Source organism: Aegilops tauschii, chromosome 1 (assembly GCF_002575655.3).
Source record: "Aegilops tauschii subsp. strangulata cultivar AL8/78 chromosome 1, Aet v6.0, whole genome shotgun sequence".
Lineage (NCBI taxonomy): Eukaryota > Viridiplantae > Streptophyta > Magnoliopsida > Poales > Poaceae > Aegilops > Aegilops tauschii.
Genome location: NC_053035.3, coordinates 406,106,429 through 406,123,011, shown reverse-complemented (window position 1 = coordinate 406,123,011; position 16,583 = coordinate 406,106,429). Strand labels below are relative to the sequence as shown.

Here is a 16,583-nt window from a genome sequence, read left to right as displayed (position 1 = left end):
AAAAATTCTATAGTGCTCCCACTCACTTCTTTGGAAATACAAGTTTCTCATGAACTTTGTATAAACCCAAAATCTTTGATCATCTCATCAAAGCGTTCATTCCAACTCCGAGATGCTTACTCCAATCCTTAGAAGGATTGCTGGAGCTTTGCATACTTGTTAGCATCTTTCAGGATTGACAAAACCTTCTGGTTGTATCACATACAACCTTTCCTCAAGAAAATCATCGAGGAAACAATGTTTTGACATCCTATCTGCAAGATTTCATAAATAATGCAGTAACTGCTAATATAATTCTAATAGACTCTTAGCATCTCTACGAGTGAGAAAGTCTCATCGCAGTCAACTCCTTGAACTTGCCGGAAAACATCTTAACGACAAGTCGAGCTTTCTTAATGGTGACACTTAGCATCATTGTCTGTCTTCCCTTTAAAATCCATCTGTACCCAACAGCCTTACGACCATCAAGTAGTTCTTTCAAAGTCTATACTTTGTTTTCATACATGGATCCTCTTGGATTTTATGGCCTCGAGCCATTCGTCGGAATCTGGGCCCACCATCGCTTCTCCATAGCTCGTAGGTTCATTGTTGTCTAGCAACGTGACTTCCAAGACAGGATTACGTACCACTCTGAAGTAGTACGCATCCTTGTCGTCCTATGAGGTTTGGTAGTGACTTGATCTGAAGTTTCATGATCACTATCATAAGCTTCCACTTCAATTGGTGTAGGTGCCACAGGAACAACTTCCTGTGCCCTGCTACACATTAGTTGAAGTGACGGTTCAATGACCTCATCAAGTCTCCACCATTCGCCCACTCAATTCTTTCGAGAGAAACTTTTCCTCGAGAAAGGACCCGTTTCTAGAAACAATCACTTTTGCTTCCAGATCTGAAATAGGAGGTATACCCAACTGTTTTGGGTATTCTATGAAGATGCGTTTATCCGCTTTGGGTTCGAGCTTATCAGCCTGAAACTTTTTCACATAAGCGGCGCAGCCCCAAACTTTTAAGAGATGACAGCTTAGGTTTCTCTAAACCATAGTTCATACGGTGTCGTCTCAACGAAATTGCGTGGTGCCCTATTTAAAGTGAATGCGGTTGTCTCTAATGCCTAACCCATAAACGATAGTTGTAATTCGATAAGAGACATCATGGTATGCACCATATCTAATAGGGTGCAGTTATGATGTTCGGACACACCATCACAATATGGTGTTCCAGGCGGTATTAGTCGTGAAACAATTTCCACAATTTCTTAATTGTGTGCCAAACTCGTAACTCAGATATTCATCTCTATGATCATATCACAGACATTTTATCCTCTTGTCACGACGATCTTCAACTTCACTCTGAAATTACTTGAACCTTTCAATAATTCAGACTTGTGTTTCATCAAGTAAATATTCTCAGCATCTACTCAAATCATCTGTGAAGTAAGAACATAACGATATCCACTGCGTGCCTCAGCACTCATTGGACTGCACACATCAAATGTATTACTTCCAACAAGTTGCTCTCTTTTTCCATCTTACTGAAAACGAGGCCTTTCAGTCATCTTGCCCATGTGGTATGATTTGCATGTCTCAAGTGATTCAAAATCAAGTGAGTCCAAATGATCCATCTGTATGGACTTTTTTTTCATGCATATATACTAATAGACATGGTTCGCATGTCTCAATCTTTTCAAAAACGAGTGAATCCAAAGATCCATCAACATGGAGCTTCTTCATGCGTTTTATACCAATATGACTCAAGTGGCAGTGCCACAAGTATGTGGTACTATCATTACTATCTTATATCTTTTGGCATGAACATGTGTATCACTACGATCGAGATTCAATAAACCATTCATTTTAGGTGCAAGACCATTGAAGGTATTATTCAAATAGACAGAGTAACCATTATTCTCCTTTAATGAATAACCGTATTGCGATAAACATAATCCAATCATGTCTATGCTTAACGCAAACACCAAATAACAATTATTCAGGTTTAACCCCAATCTCGATGGTAGAGGGAGCATGCGATGCTTGATCACATCAATCTTGGAAACACATATCGTCATCTCACCTTTAGCTAGTCTCCGTTTATTCCGCAGCTTTTATTTCGAGTTACTAACACTTAGCAACCGAACCGGTATCTAATACCCTGGTGCTACTAGGAGTACTAGTAAAGTACACATTAATATAATGTATATCCAACATACTTCTGTCGACCTTGCCAGCCTTCTCATCTACGAAGTATCTAGGGTAGTTCTGCTTCAGTGACCGTTCCCCTCATTTCAGAAGCACTTAGTCTCGGGTTTGGGTTCAACCTTGGGTTTCTTCACTAGAGCAGCAACTGATTTGCCGTTTCATGAAGTATCCCTTCTTGCCCTTGCCCTTCTAGAAACTAGTGGTTTTACTAACCATCAACATTGATGCTCCTACTTGATTTCTACTTTCGCGGTGTCAAACATCGCGAGTTGCTCAAGGATCATCATGTCTATCCCTGATATGTTATAGTTCATCACGAAGCTCTAATAGCTTGGTGGCAGTGACTATGGAGAACCATCACTATCTCATCTGGAAGATTAACTCCCACTCGATTCAAATGATTGTAGTACTCAGATAATCTGAGCACATGCTCAACGATTGAGCTTTTCTCCCTTAGTTTGCAGGCTTAAGAAACTTGTCAGAGGTCTCATACCTCTTGACGTGGGCACTAGTCTGAAATCCCAATTTCAGTCTTTGGAACATCTCATATGTTCTGCGACATTTCAAAACCGTCTTTGGTGCCACAATTTTAAACCGTTCAACATTACGCACTGAACTATTACGTAGTCATCAAAATGTGTATGTCAGATGTTCGCAACATCCACAAACGACGCTCGAGGTTCAGCACACCGAGTGGTGCATTAAGGACATAAGCCTTCTGTGCAGCAATGAGGACAATCCTCAGTTTACGGACCCAGTCCGCATAATTGCTATTATCAACTTTCAACTAAATTTTCTCTAGGAACATATCTTAGTAGAACTAAAGCGTAAGCTACGACATTATTTGCAAAGACCTTTTGACTATGTTCATGATAATTAAGTTCATCTGATTATTTAATGAACTCCCACTTAGATAGACATCCCTCTAGTCATCTAAGTGATACATGATCCGAATCGACTAGGCCGTGTCCGATCATCACGTGAGACGGACTAGTCATCATCGGTGAACATCTCCATGTTGATCGTATCTACTATACGACTCATGTTCGACCTTTCGGTCTCTTGTGTTCCGAGGCCATGTCTGTACATGCTAGGCTCGTCAAGTCAACCTAAGTGTTTTGCTTGTGTTCCGAGGCCATGTCTGTACATGCTAGGCTCGTCAACACCCGTTGTATGTGAACGTTAGAATCTATCACACCCGATCATCACGTGGTGCTTCGAAACAACGAACCTTCGCAACGGTGCACAGTTAGGGGGAACACATCTCTTGAAATTTTAGTGAGGGATCATCTTATTTATGCTACCGTCGTTCTAAGCAAATAAGATGTAAACATGACAAACATCACATGCAAATCATAAAGTGACATGATATGGCCAATATCATCTTGCGCCTTTGATCTCCATCTTCGAGGCGCGGCATGATCACCTTCGTCACCGGCATGACACCATGATCTCCATCATCGTGTCTTCATGAAGTTGTCTCGCCAACTATTACTTCTACTACTATGGCTAACGGTTAGCAATAAAGTAAAGTAATTACATGGCGTTTTCATTGACACGCAGGTCATACAATAAATTAAGACAACTCCTATGGCTCCTGCCGGTTGTCATACTCATCGACATGCAAGTCGTGATTCCTATTACAAGAACATGATCAATCTCATACATCACATATATAATTCATCACATCCTTTTGGCCATATCACATCACATAGCATACCCTGCAAAAACAAGTTAGACGTCTTCTAATTGTTGTTGCATGTTTTACGTGGCTGCTATGGGTTTCTAGCAAGAACGTTTCTTACCTACGCAAAAGCCACAACGGTGATATGCCAATTGCTATTTACCCTTCATAAGGACCCTTTTCATCGAATCTGATCCAACTAAAGTGGGAGAGATAGACACCCGCTAGCCACCTTATGCATCAAGTGGATGTCAGTCGGTGGAACCTGTCTCACGTAAGAGTACGTGTAAGGTCGGTCCGGGACGCTTCATCCCACAATGCCGCCGAATCAAGATAAGACTAGTAACGGCAAGCAAATTGAACAAATCATCGCCCACAACTACTTTGTGTTCTACTCGTGCATAGAATCTACGCATAGACCTGGCTCATGATGCCACTGTTGGGGAACGTAACAGAAATTCAAAATTTTCCTACGTGTCACCAAGATCAATCTAGGAGATGCTAGCAACGAGAGGGGAGGAGTGCATCTACATACCCTTGTAGATCGCGAGCGGAAGTGTTCAAGAGAACGGGGTTGATGGAGTCGTACTCGTCGTGATCCAAATCACCGATGATCCTAGCGCTGAACGGACGGCACCTCCGTGTTCAACACACGTACGGAGCGGGGACGTCTCCTACTTCTTGATCCAGCAAGGGGGAAGGAGAAGTTGATGGAGATCCAGCAGCACGACGGCGTGGTGGTGGAAGTAGCGGGATCTCGGCAGGGCTTCGCCAAGCGCAAGCGGGGAGGAAGAGGTGTCACGGGAGGGAGAGAGGCGCCAGGGCTTGGGGTGCTGCTCCCATGCGCCTCCCCACTATATATAGGGGTGGAGGGGGCTGGTTTCTTGCCCTCCAAGTCCATTGGGGCGTTGGCAAAGGTGGGGGAAAGAAATCCCATCATTTCCCTTCCCCACCGATTGTTATCCCCCTTTTTTAGGGATCTTGATCTCATCCCTTCGGGATATGACCTTATTCCTTCTAAGGTGGGATCTTGGTGCGCCTTGACCAGGGGTGTGGGGCCTTGCCCCCACTACCCACGTTCATGTGGGTCCCCCCATGCAGGTGGGCCCCACTTCGGAACCTTCTAGAACCTTCCTGGTACAACACCGAAAAATCCCGAACATTTTCCGGTGGCCAAAATAGGACTTCCCATATATAAATCTTTACCTCCGGACTATTCCGGAACTCCTCGTGACATCTGGGATCTCATCCGGGACTCCGAACAACTTTCGGTTAACCGCATACTAATATCTCTACAACTCTAGCGTCACCGAACCTTAAGTGTGTAGAACCTACGGGTTCGGGAGACATGCAGACATGACCGAGACGACTCTCCGGTCAATAACCAATAGCGGGATCTGGATACCCATGTTGGCTCCCACATGTTCCACGATGATCTCATCGGATGAACCACGATGTCGAGGATTCAATCAATCCCGTATACAATTCCCTTTGTCAATCGGTATGTTACTTGCCCGAGATTCGATCGTCGGTATCCCAATACCTTGTTCAATCTCGTTACCGGCAAGTCACTTTACTCGTACCGTAACGCATGATCCCGTGGCTAACTCCTTAGTCACATTGAGCTCATTATGATGATGCATTACCGAGTGGCCCAGAGATACCTCTCCGTCATACGGAGTGACAAATCCCAGTCTCGATTCGTGCCAACCCAACAGACACTTTCGGAGATACCTGTAGTGCACCTTTATAGCCACCCAGTTACGTTGTGACGTTTGGTACACCCAAAGCATTCCTACGGTATCCGGGAGTTGCACAATCTCATGGTCTAAGGAAATGATACTTGACATTAGAAAAGCTCTAGCAAACGAACTACACGATCTTGTGCTATGCTTAGGATTGGGTCTTGTCCATCACGCCATTCTCCTAATGATGTGATCCCGTTATCAATGACATCCAATGTCCATGGTCAGGAAACCATAACCATCTATTGATCAATGAGCTAGTCAACTAGAGGCTTACTAGGGACATGTTGTGGTCTATGTATTCACACATGTATTACGGTTTCCAGTTAATACAATTATAGCATGAACAACAGACAATTATCATGAACAAGGAAATACAATAATAACCATTTTATTATTGCCTCTAGGGCATATTTCCAACAGGTGGAGCCGGCCGGGGCGGGGCAGGCCGCGCCACCCGGCGGGGTGGGAGCCGAAGGGCCACCCAGCGCCGGGACCGAGGCCGAGGGACCCGCAGCCGGGGCCACGACAGAGGAGCCCGCAACGGGGGTTGAGGTGCCCGCATCGGGGGCCGCGCCAGAGGGGCGTGCGGAGGCCGCGCCGGGAGGGGCCGCAAGGAGCCACGCCGGGGCCACAGGGGGCCGCACCGGGGGCTGCACCGGGGGAGGGGCCGCAAGGAGCCGCGTTGAGGCCACAGGGGGCCACGCCGGGGGCGGCACCGGGGCCGCGTCGGAAACGCCATCAAACGGCGACGAATCCTCTGCAGAAGGCGGTACCTGGTGAAAAGGAAATACCCGCTCATCAAAATACACGTGTCGGGAGGTGTACACACGGTGGGAGACGGGGTCGTAGCACCGGTAACCTTTGGTGTTAGGGGGATAGCCTAGGAAGATACAGGCTACGGAGCGAGGAGCGAGTTTGTGTGGGGTAGTGGAGGCGGTGCTAGGATAACACAGACAACCGAAAATACGGAGACCATCGTAGGATGGAGGAGAACTGAAGAGAAGTTGGTGAGGAGTGCAGTTCCAGCGGGGACGACATGGCCTAATGTTAACTAGGAGAGTGGCGGTGGCGAGAGCATCGGGCCAAAACCGAGGGGGCACGTTGGAGTGGAACAACAACGTGCGGACGCAATCGTTAAGAGTGCGATGGATCCGCTCGGCGCGGCCGTTTTGCTGGGAGGTGTAGGGGCACGAGACGAAAAGTGGTGTCGTGAGACGCAAGGAGGTGGCGAGTGACAGCGTTGTCAAACTCTTTTCATTGTCAGTCTGGAGGGCGAAAATAGGGCGCCCGAACTGGGTGGTGATGTAGGAGTAAAAGGTTGTGAGAGTGGCGAGGACATCGGATTTGTGACGGAGTGGAAACATCCATGCAAAATGAGAGAAATCATCAAGTAAAACAAGATAATATAAGAAGCCCGTGTTGCTCGCAACGGGGGATGTCCATACATCACTGTGAGTTAACTGAAATGGAAAAGTAGAAATAGTGTTTGACTCGCTAAAGGGTCGACGAACATGTTTACCGAGACGGCAAGCATGACAAGTGTGCTCGTCGAATTTATTACATGAAAATGAAAAACTCTTGAGAATCTGACGAAGGATGGTGGAGTTAGGGTGACCCAAGCGTGCATGCCAAAGGTCGACACCGGCGGAGAGGGCGACCGGAGAGGTGGTGGCAGTGGCGTGGAGGCGGAGTGCACCGGGTACAAGTCATCGGGGCGGTCACATCGGTGGAGTACCATCCGTGTACGGGCGTCCTTCACAGAGAAACCAAGACCATCAAATTCAATGGTGAGAGGATTTTCACGTGCAAGACGACAAACGGAGACAAGATTTTTGACTAGGTTAGGTGAGACAAGAACATTAGTCATGTTAATAGGCATAGAATTAGACGGAAAGAAACTCTGACCTACATGAGTAATGGGTACGGAAGAACCATCACCGAAGGTGATGCGGTTTGAGGTGGTGACCGGGGGGAGGAGGCAAGGTTACCGGGGTGCGACGTCATGTGGGCGGTAGCTCCCGTGTCCATGTACCAATCGCCGCCACCTCCGTAGTTGGAGGAAGACGGTGCCGAGTGCAGCGCAGTGAGCAGGGCGGGATCCCATGGGGCCGGTGGGAGGGGGTAGCCTCCGGGCTGAACCGACGTGGGAGGCGGCGCGTAGCCGCTGAGCAGCGGGTAGGCGCCGGCCGAAGGAGGCACTGGCAGGGGCGCGTAGCCGCCCCACCCGCCTGGTAGGGTGCGGCGGCGAAGTGCGGCTGAGGCCCGGTCGGGTGCGGCCCGAGGATGCCCGGCGACCGTGGGACCGGCATGTGGTATGCGTGGACCACGCCGGTCCACGGATTAGTGCCGACGGTCCAGGGCGGGGAGGGTTGATGTTGGCGTGGAGCCCCCCTGTGCCCCGGCTGCTGCTGCTGCTGTTGTGGCCCGGGGCGACCGCCCCCACCCTGCTGCTAATGCTGAGGAGCGGGTGGTGCGGGCGGAGCCGGCGGGGAGGGGGAAGTACCCCGGTGGCGCGGGCGGGCGCGGTTGAGGCGGGGCGGGTTGAGGCGTCCCGCGAGACGTCCCGGCGGCGAGGGCGGTGTGCTGAACTCGAGCCTTGACCTTTTTCATCCGGCGTTCCTCCAAGCGTAAATACGCGGCGACAGACTGGAAGGTCGGGTTCGGCAGCAGGGAGAGGTTCGAGGCCACGTTGCCGAAGTCCTCATTGAGGCCGGCGGTGAGAGTGCTAAGCATGAGGTTGTCGGACACCTTGGCGCCGATGTCGCGGAGCTCGTCAGCGAGCCGCTTGAGGCGCATGCAGTAGTCATCGATGGAGGAGTCATCTTGGTGGCACCCGAAAAATTCTTTCTGCAAAAACACAAGTCGTTGAAGCTTATTGTCGGTGAAGAGGTTGTTGATCTTGGTCCACACGGCACACGCGTCGTCATCCTCCGAGACGATCGTGTGGAAGATGTCCGGCGAGACAGTGAGGTAGAACCATCGTATGAGGGAGGCCTTAATGGCCGCCCAGTCCGGATCGCCCGCCATGAGATCGCCATCGACGGACCCGTAGACGTGCTCGAGGAGGTGCTACTCGCGGAAGACGAGGTTGAAGTAGGTCTTCCATGCGTAGTACGAGGAGTTGTTCTGATCGAACTTGATGGGGACGCGGGTGTGGATGTCAAGATCGCGAACGGCGGTGGCGTCGGGCTCGGGACCGGCGAACGGATTGGAGTTGCTGGAGTGGGGGGACGCCATTGAGCGACAGCGACATGGGGAAGGGGTCGGCGGCTCGGGGGCTAGCGGCGGCGGCGCGAGTTAGGGTTTGGGAGAGGGGGCGCGCGCGGCTAGGGTTGCGGGAAGGGGGTGCAGCGGCGGCGGGGAAGGGGTGCGGCGGCTGCGGGGTGTGGCGGCGACGGCGACGACGCAACAAGGGGCGGCGGCGGCGGCTGTAGGGCGGCGGCGGCGGGGTTAGGCGGAAGCGAGGAAAGGGATCGATGAGCTATCTGATATCATGTTAGTTGGAAAGAAGGGATTGCATGCATCGATAATGATTGATCATGTGCATGATGCACATATATAGCTACGGGATGGACCGGCCTCTACTTGTCTCCCGAGATGTACAAATATACAAGAGGAGAGAGAGATACAACGGTATAAATACAAACCCAAGTCCTATACATATGCAGTGGACAACGTACGCTCAACACTCCTCATGTACTCTATATATATCCCCATGAGGATCACATCAATACAACACACAATATTAACTATTTTCCACAATGTTCAAGGAATAGCCTGCTCCGTTGCCCAGCCAATAAAAAAGAGCATCTAAATTCTAAAGCATTAGCTCTGGAAGATTTCAACATGAGTAGGCAAGTTGATTCTCATTGGTAGATTACTGTGTGCCCGTGCATGGCAGTTTGCAGCTAGCATTGTCTAAATATAATTTTTTAGAGATAAATTTGTGTCTAATGAACAGATTTCTGTTTTTGTATTTGATTCAGGTCATTTTTTCTACACATTCGCGGTTTGACACGTGTCACTGAGTACTCAGTCCAGACTGCAAACAAAACGTCTGTTTTCTTTCTTGGTTTAAGTCGGATTTGTTAGCCAGCCTCTTTGGCCCTTCTAACGTCTCTAAGAGGCCCCCTTGCATATTCGCAAAAAAAAAAAAAGGCCCCCTTGCAAACCCGTTAATACACACGTAGACGACCCAAAAAACCACCACCCGGGGCAAGCAGCCGGATCTGACGCTGCTTGCGATCCAGCGACCGCCTGGAGCCGCCGAGTAAGGGATCAACTCAGATATGCCCCTCCACCTGCCCCCCTACATACTGAAAATTGTAAATTGTGCATGAAAAAACTGAAATTCTGATATAGAAACATGTCGATTGATGAAAAACACAGACAAACACGTGTGTGAATGCTAGTATTAATTCCTACACTAGTGTTTATCAGTAAGTGCCTGCTCATGATTAACTCAGCAAGTTTTTCAGTTAGTCTTTTCATTTTGTATTGTTTATTCTTCAATATCTGAGTTCTAGTTTCAGTTTTCTCTATTCCTTGTTTTGTCAGTTTCAGTCTCAGTCATCTTCAGTGCAGATGTACACTTTTTAATACCTAAGAATCTGACCTTAGACTCAGTTATTTATTAGTAATTCATTTCATTCCTGTTTTATGTTAGAATTGTTCTTTGTAGTAAATAGGGAGCGGCGTCATTTTCAGGTTCCAGCAGGTGTCATTTTCAGTGTTAGGGTCACGGATTTTCTCCAGTAACACACATAGGTAGGATAGTTAGCTAGTTTAACAAGCTATTCATTCCTGAAACACATACGTCAGTTTCTTTAGTCTGAGCAAGTAATTTCAACTATCAGTATTTTCATGTTTTGTGTGTTCTTTTATCTATATTTTTAGTTTTCACGTCCACCAAAGACGGATGACTAACTACCAATATCTTTAGTGTATACAGAGGTATTTTTCAGTTTTCATTCTTTTTCAGTTTTCGTGCTAGGGTCAGGTGCATTCACACACGTGTGTGTATACAGAGGTATTTTTCAGTTTTCATTCTTTTTCAGTTTTCCTACTTGCTCAGACTATCTAACTTGTTAAACTAGCTAACTATCCTACCTATGTGTGTTACTGGAGAAAATCCGTGACCCTAACACTGAAAATGACACCTGCTGGAACCTGAAAATGACGCCGCTCCCTATTTAAGGAACTGTAACCTAAGACTGAGTGATAGAGCCTAATGATAATAAGAATGAGAGAATACTTACATATTTTAAATAAATGACAACACTGATAGGTAAACGACAAAGAACAATTCTAACATACAACAGGAATGAAATGAATTACTAATAAATAATTGATTTTAAGGTCATATTCTTAGGTATTAAAAAGTGTACATCTGCACTGAAGATGACTGAGACTGAAACTGACAAAACGAGGAATAGAGAAAACTGAAACTAGAACTGAGATACTGAAGAATAAACAATACAAAAATAAAATACTAACTGAAAAACTTGCTGAGTTAATCATGAGAGCAGGCACTTACTGATAAACACTAGTGTAGGAGACTCGCTGAGTTAGTCATGAACATACTGAAGGAGTGAATGAATGACAAAACAAGGGCGGTGACTGAATATGACCGAACAAAGAGGAAAAATGGACACTCAGGACAAAAGAAGATAATTAAATGATAAAATGAAGAAAATGAATATTGAATATTGAGGAACAGATAGGACTAAAACTGAAAAAGAAAAAAAAATTGAAAAATAACTGTATTGATGACTATGAACTGACAAATAACAATGTGAAGCTGACACAAAAGAGTACTGAGGACTAAAAACTGAAAACTAAGACTGAAAATAAATCTATGGATCCTTTTCACAAGTTGCATCATCCTTGGATTTTCTTTCTCATTCTAGTAGTTGCTTGTCTGCATTAAATCTCCTAGTAGCACAGACACATGTAACTGAGCAAGCCTGCATGCGTTTTTGCCTCACACACTAGCACAGACACTGGCCAATAAAAATCAACTACTTGAAAAGTAAACTAAAATAAAAATCACACGTTTTTGCCTCATGAGGTTTTTATCATTCTATTTTTTTCTAGGAAACAATGAAACATGATAACTACACTAAAAGAAAACTGATTAGTCAACACTGAAAACCTATCACTGAAGAAAATGACACATAACAACTAAAAAACATTATCAGCTTATCCATCAGAATTGACAAAGTGCTTTGGTTTTGGCTGACCATCCATGTATTTGTCTGAAACTAAATACAGTATATGATGCAGTAATAAATAAGGGGGCTTTTGCTGCTAGTTTTAACACCAAATGTTATTCTTAGTTTTACTGATAAAAAGAATGTGACAAATTGCTGCAGGTAAACAGTATAGGGGTATGTGCTGCTGAAATTCAAAAGACTCGACAAGATACAACTGAGACAGATGACATGGTTGCACAACATTACGACGCTGAAAATCCAAAGACTATGCCAGATGCAACACTGACTAAAATGAACATACATCGTCACTGTATGTGCTACTATCCTCAAGACTATCACTGTCTGACAGACCACCATCAGGGTCATAGTTGGATTCGAACCCACTGCACGATGATCTGTGACCCGCAAATTCTGCAAACCTGCATGAAGAATAAAGAAACTGAAAAAAAGTACCCATGAAAAAAAGAAATATCAGACATAAACGCCACATATGATACAGAAAAAAGTTTCGATCAATAACTGGCTTCTCCCCAGCCAATTAACTGAATATGCCTATCATTCCGCACCCATAACCACACATGCATGATGATGTGCGCTGGAACAAAAAACACAGCAATGAATTTGATTTCAAATCGCTCGCTAGCTGCTCCGACAGTACACTAAACATCCAATACTGAACCAAAACAGATAAGGATTCAACACCGGATCGGGTACAATGGCGGCACTCTTAACATCCAAAAGACAGAAAAACTGAACATCCATTGAACAGTGGCACCACTACCTTCTTCTGGTTTGACACTTGGCTAACTACCGCCCCGCTTGCCCAACAGTTCCCCAACCTCTTCTCCCACTCCACCCTTCCTCATGTCTTGGTCTCTGATGTTGTTCATGATGGCTTACTTGCTACCCTGGGGAACCACCTAACCCATGTTGCATCTGCCGAGCTTGCTGTCGTTCTATCTTTGTTGCAGGATGTCGCCTCCAGGGATGCCCCCGATGACAGGTTTCTCAACCGCGGTGAACCGTTCTCTGCTAGGTGCGCCTACTCACTGCTCTCCCCCGCCATCGAGGTCGATGTCCACGCCGAGCGCATTTGGGGCTCCAAAGCGCCCATCAAGGTGAAGATTTTTGGTTGGCTGCTTTTCCGTGATCGGCTGAACACGAAGGCAAACCTCCATCATTGAACTATTGCTGACGACTCCTGCTGCCCGAGATGCGATCACCACCTAGAGGACGCCGCACACCTGGCCCTCACTTGTCCTAGGGCGGTCCAGGTGTGGCGCCTCCTCGATATCCACCCGCCTTCCGACATCAACCTTCTTTGGGATACTGCGACTCCGGACGGCCTCGACATCAACATTTGGCCCACGGTAGCCCTCGCCATCCTCTGGAAGCTCTGGGACTCTCGTAACACCCAGGTCTTCGGCTCCGAGACTCACTCTGCGCTGGACACTATGAGGAATGTAATTTCCGATCTTACTCTTTGGGTCTTTAGGTTTAAAGACCACGTTAGCAGGGAGGCGGCCATGTCATGGCGCCTATACCTCTCCTCCCATTGTAATCCCTGATGTAACGCCGGCCTTCAGGCCTTTTGAGTAATATATTCAGGTGGGGATGCTGTCCCCCCCGGTGATTGTTCAAAAAAAGGAAAAAAAACTCTGCTGCTCGTATTGAATGGCAGAGCAAAGAAAAAAAGAATTCACTACATATAATGTTTGTCATCCTCGACCTTGAATCACGAAACATCTTCTAGTTTGTACTAGTATAGTAAAAAAAAGAGGCTAGAACACATAGTTGACATTATATTAGTCCAGGGGGGGGGATTACTTGCCACTCCAATCAAGACAGGGAAAAACACCTGAGCCATTTAAATATGGCAACACATATACTGAACCAGAAACATGCAGAGAGGATTCTAAACACACCAATCACTAGCTAGTTGCTGAAACATACATGTACAATGACAGTTTTCCTTAATTAATCAATTGCATGACCTAAAAAGCTAGAGATTAGAGAAAACTGAACACACATATTCAGGGCCAAAACTGAATTAAATCAACCGCATGGTCTGATCGAGAGTAGCAGATACTGAACGCAAAAAATTCAGGACACTTTACTGAACATTGAGCGGAATGTATCTGAAACCACCATCCCCCACACCCGCCCCGAGATCCAGTTCGCCCGCCGAAGACACTCGCGCCGCAGAGATTCGTGCGAGATCAGACAGACAGAAAAATAGCCTAAAGCCAAATAAAAAACAGACGTGTGAAAAATAGAAAAGGTGTAAGTTTATACAGTTGTTATGCACAAAACTTGGCGTCGATTTTTAGACAGAAAGCAACCTTCCCATACTTTAATGAAATGAAACAAGGTGTTGAGCAACTAGGATATTGATAGCATGTTTAACAAGAACAGATATAGGTTCTTAACAAGACATAACACAGCTATCCCACCATCCATCAAACGCAAAACCCAAAACAAAAGCCAACACCAAAACAACAATCTGAACTTCCGTGCTTGGACGGCCTGCTTGAGATTTATGCATCACCATCGCCAAGTCCAGCTTCATGTGATGCTTCAGCCACAACACCTGATCCTGGTAAATGAAGAACCAGATTTTGAAGTACAAGTCAGTAGGATGAAACCATGCATCTTAAGGTCTGATACACATTCACTGTCTTATTTTGTGGCACAGCAACTGAAATATATTAATTAACATACATTCCCAAATCACAACTACATGTAAAAAACTAAAAATTAGTAAAGATACCTGGTGGACTGTAGAAGCTAAGGTAGGGAAAGAGTGCCCATGTAATATCTTCCTGTTGACACAGCTCGCTGGAGAGCTGCTTCAAGCTCAGTGACTTGAGATCAATCATATAGGTGCCAAGATCCGTGATTGCAAAAACAATGACAGAGCCCTCGATGGAGCCAACCAACTCCGTGGTTACCTCGGGATCGCCAACGGGGAGAATGGTCTCGAGGTTGATGCGTCTCCGCTGTGCCCACGACGCAACTCCATCGGGATCCACCTCCCTCCACCAGAGGGAGAGGTTGAAATCGTACAGGTCTGCGAGCCCAAGCCGACCGTCGTCCGATGCCATGAGGATAGGAGCGATGGGGCAACCCATTGACCATGGCAGATGAATGTCCGATAGGCAGGACTCACCCAAGTCATACTTGAGAATACCATTATTATGGTCCCTCGAAATGGGGAAATAGAGCGCGTCTCCGACGAGAACACTGGGCATCATGGTGAAGCTGATTTCAATCTCGGCAAAACCAACATCCAGAGTGACCGGAGAGCTCCAGTTACCCGTCTCAGACGAGTACACGGACGCCGTAGCGGCCCTGGCTTCCTCGTCAAGGTTGACAAAAACCACGAGGGTTGGACCGAAATGGCAGTCACCGTGCCTGCAGCCGTCCGCGGCACAGAGCACCGAGGCAGCGCTGGTCGTCCCCGGCATTTCGGGGCAGCGCAGCACCGTCTGGCTGCCCGTCACGGGCTCCCAGATGACTAAGAGCGGCATGTTCGCATCCCTATCGAAGTACTGGAGGAGGACGCGGCCGTGGCGGCAGTCCTCCACGGAGTAACGACTTTGCAGTAGATCGGGCTCGCGCGGGCGGAAGTCAGTGGTGGGGACGAACTCGGTGCACAGCCAGCTGTGGAGGAAGCCGAGCATTGGAGGCGTTCGGTGGAAGTCGCGGTAGCGGCGACGGAAGCCGCGGCTGGCGAGGAGGCGGCGCCACGGCTTGCAGGCGAGGGAGGCGCTGAGGAGGTTCCCGGGCTCGTCCGGCGGGAGGCGGATGAGGATCTCCTCCACGAGCTCCTCCATCTCGCCCAGCTGCCGCACCAGCTCCGGCGGCATCGTTTGTGGCTGGCCGGTGATCGGGGATTGGGAGGCCGAATGGGCTGCTAGGGTTGTGGAGGTTTTGGGGGGATTGGATTTGAGAAGACGAACGGAACGAGCGAGAAAATTTCGGCGGTTCTTCATATTTTCGATCTGGCGCCTCTTTGTTTTTAATTTTACATTTTACCGTCTTAATCGTTACAAAATTACTGAAGTGGGCACAACTCACCAAATCAAAATATAAAAAGGACTAGAGGCCGTGGCAAGAATTTTTTTTCGGCATGTGCTTTGACATGTCGATCTTTAATTATGAAATAATTGGCCAGTGATAGGCGCCGAGAGGTGGGCCGAAATTTCGGCTGGTCGCACCGCGCTCGTCCCATCTAACCTTGTGTTAGCTGTCTGATGCGTCCATTTATTCCTCAAATCTCTTCCCAGAAAAGCCAAACACTCGGGGGAGAATAGAAATCGCACGTGGATCCACGTACATTTCCCACGAAGATGCTTGAACTCCCGTTCAGGTGCATACTGCCATCGGAACTGCACAGGTCCTCCCATTCTAGCCTCATACGCGAGATGTAAGATCATATGTTGCATCGGATTAAAGAAACCTGGCGGAAATATCATCTCTAACTTGCATAGCAACTCAGGTGCTTGTTCCTCCAACTTTGCAACCACTTCATAATCTAGTTCTTTGGCACAAAGCTGACGGAAGAAGTAGCTCAACTCCGCCAACACTCACCAAATATCCTCTCTGACATACCCTCGAATCATCACAGGCATTATCCGCTCAAGCCATACATGGTAGTCATGACTCTTGAGGCCTCCTATTCGCTTTGTAGCCATATTCACTCTCTTCATGATATTAGCTGCATATCCATCAGGGAAGT

General features: G+C 47.3%; 1 protein-coding gene and 1 long non-coding RNA gene across 2 annotated transcripts; both read right to left on the bottom strand.

Moving 5' to 3' along the window:
* Positions 1-14,216: 14,216 nt before the first annotated feature.
* Positions 14,217-15,077, bottom strand: LOC109752184 (uncharacterized). The gene is made up of 2 exons (XR_012201961.1): positions 14,613-15,077; positions 14,217-14,438 (listed from the first exon to the last, which is right to left on the bottom strand). It is a non-coding gene; the product is annotated as an uncharacterized lncRNA (long non-coding RNA).
* A 19-nt stretch (positions 15,078-15,096) lies between these two features.
* LOC120972742 (uncharacterized) lies at positions 15,097-15,711 on the bottom strand (the record flags this gene model as incomplete). The annotated part of the gene is made up of 1 exon (XM_073506334.1): positions 15,097-15,711. A coding segment is annotated over exon 1 (615 nt), but the record flags the coding sequence as incomplete, so codon positions are not given.
* Positions 15,712-16,583: the final 872 nt, after the last annotated feature.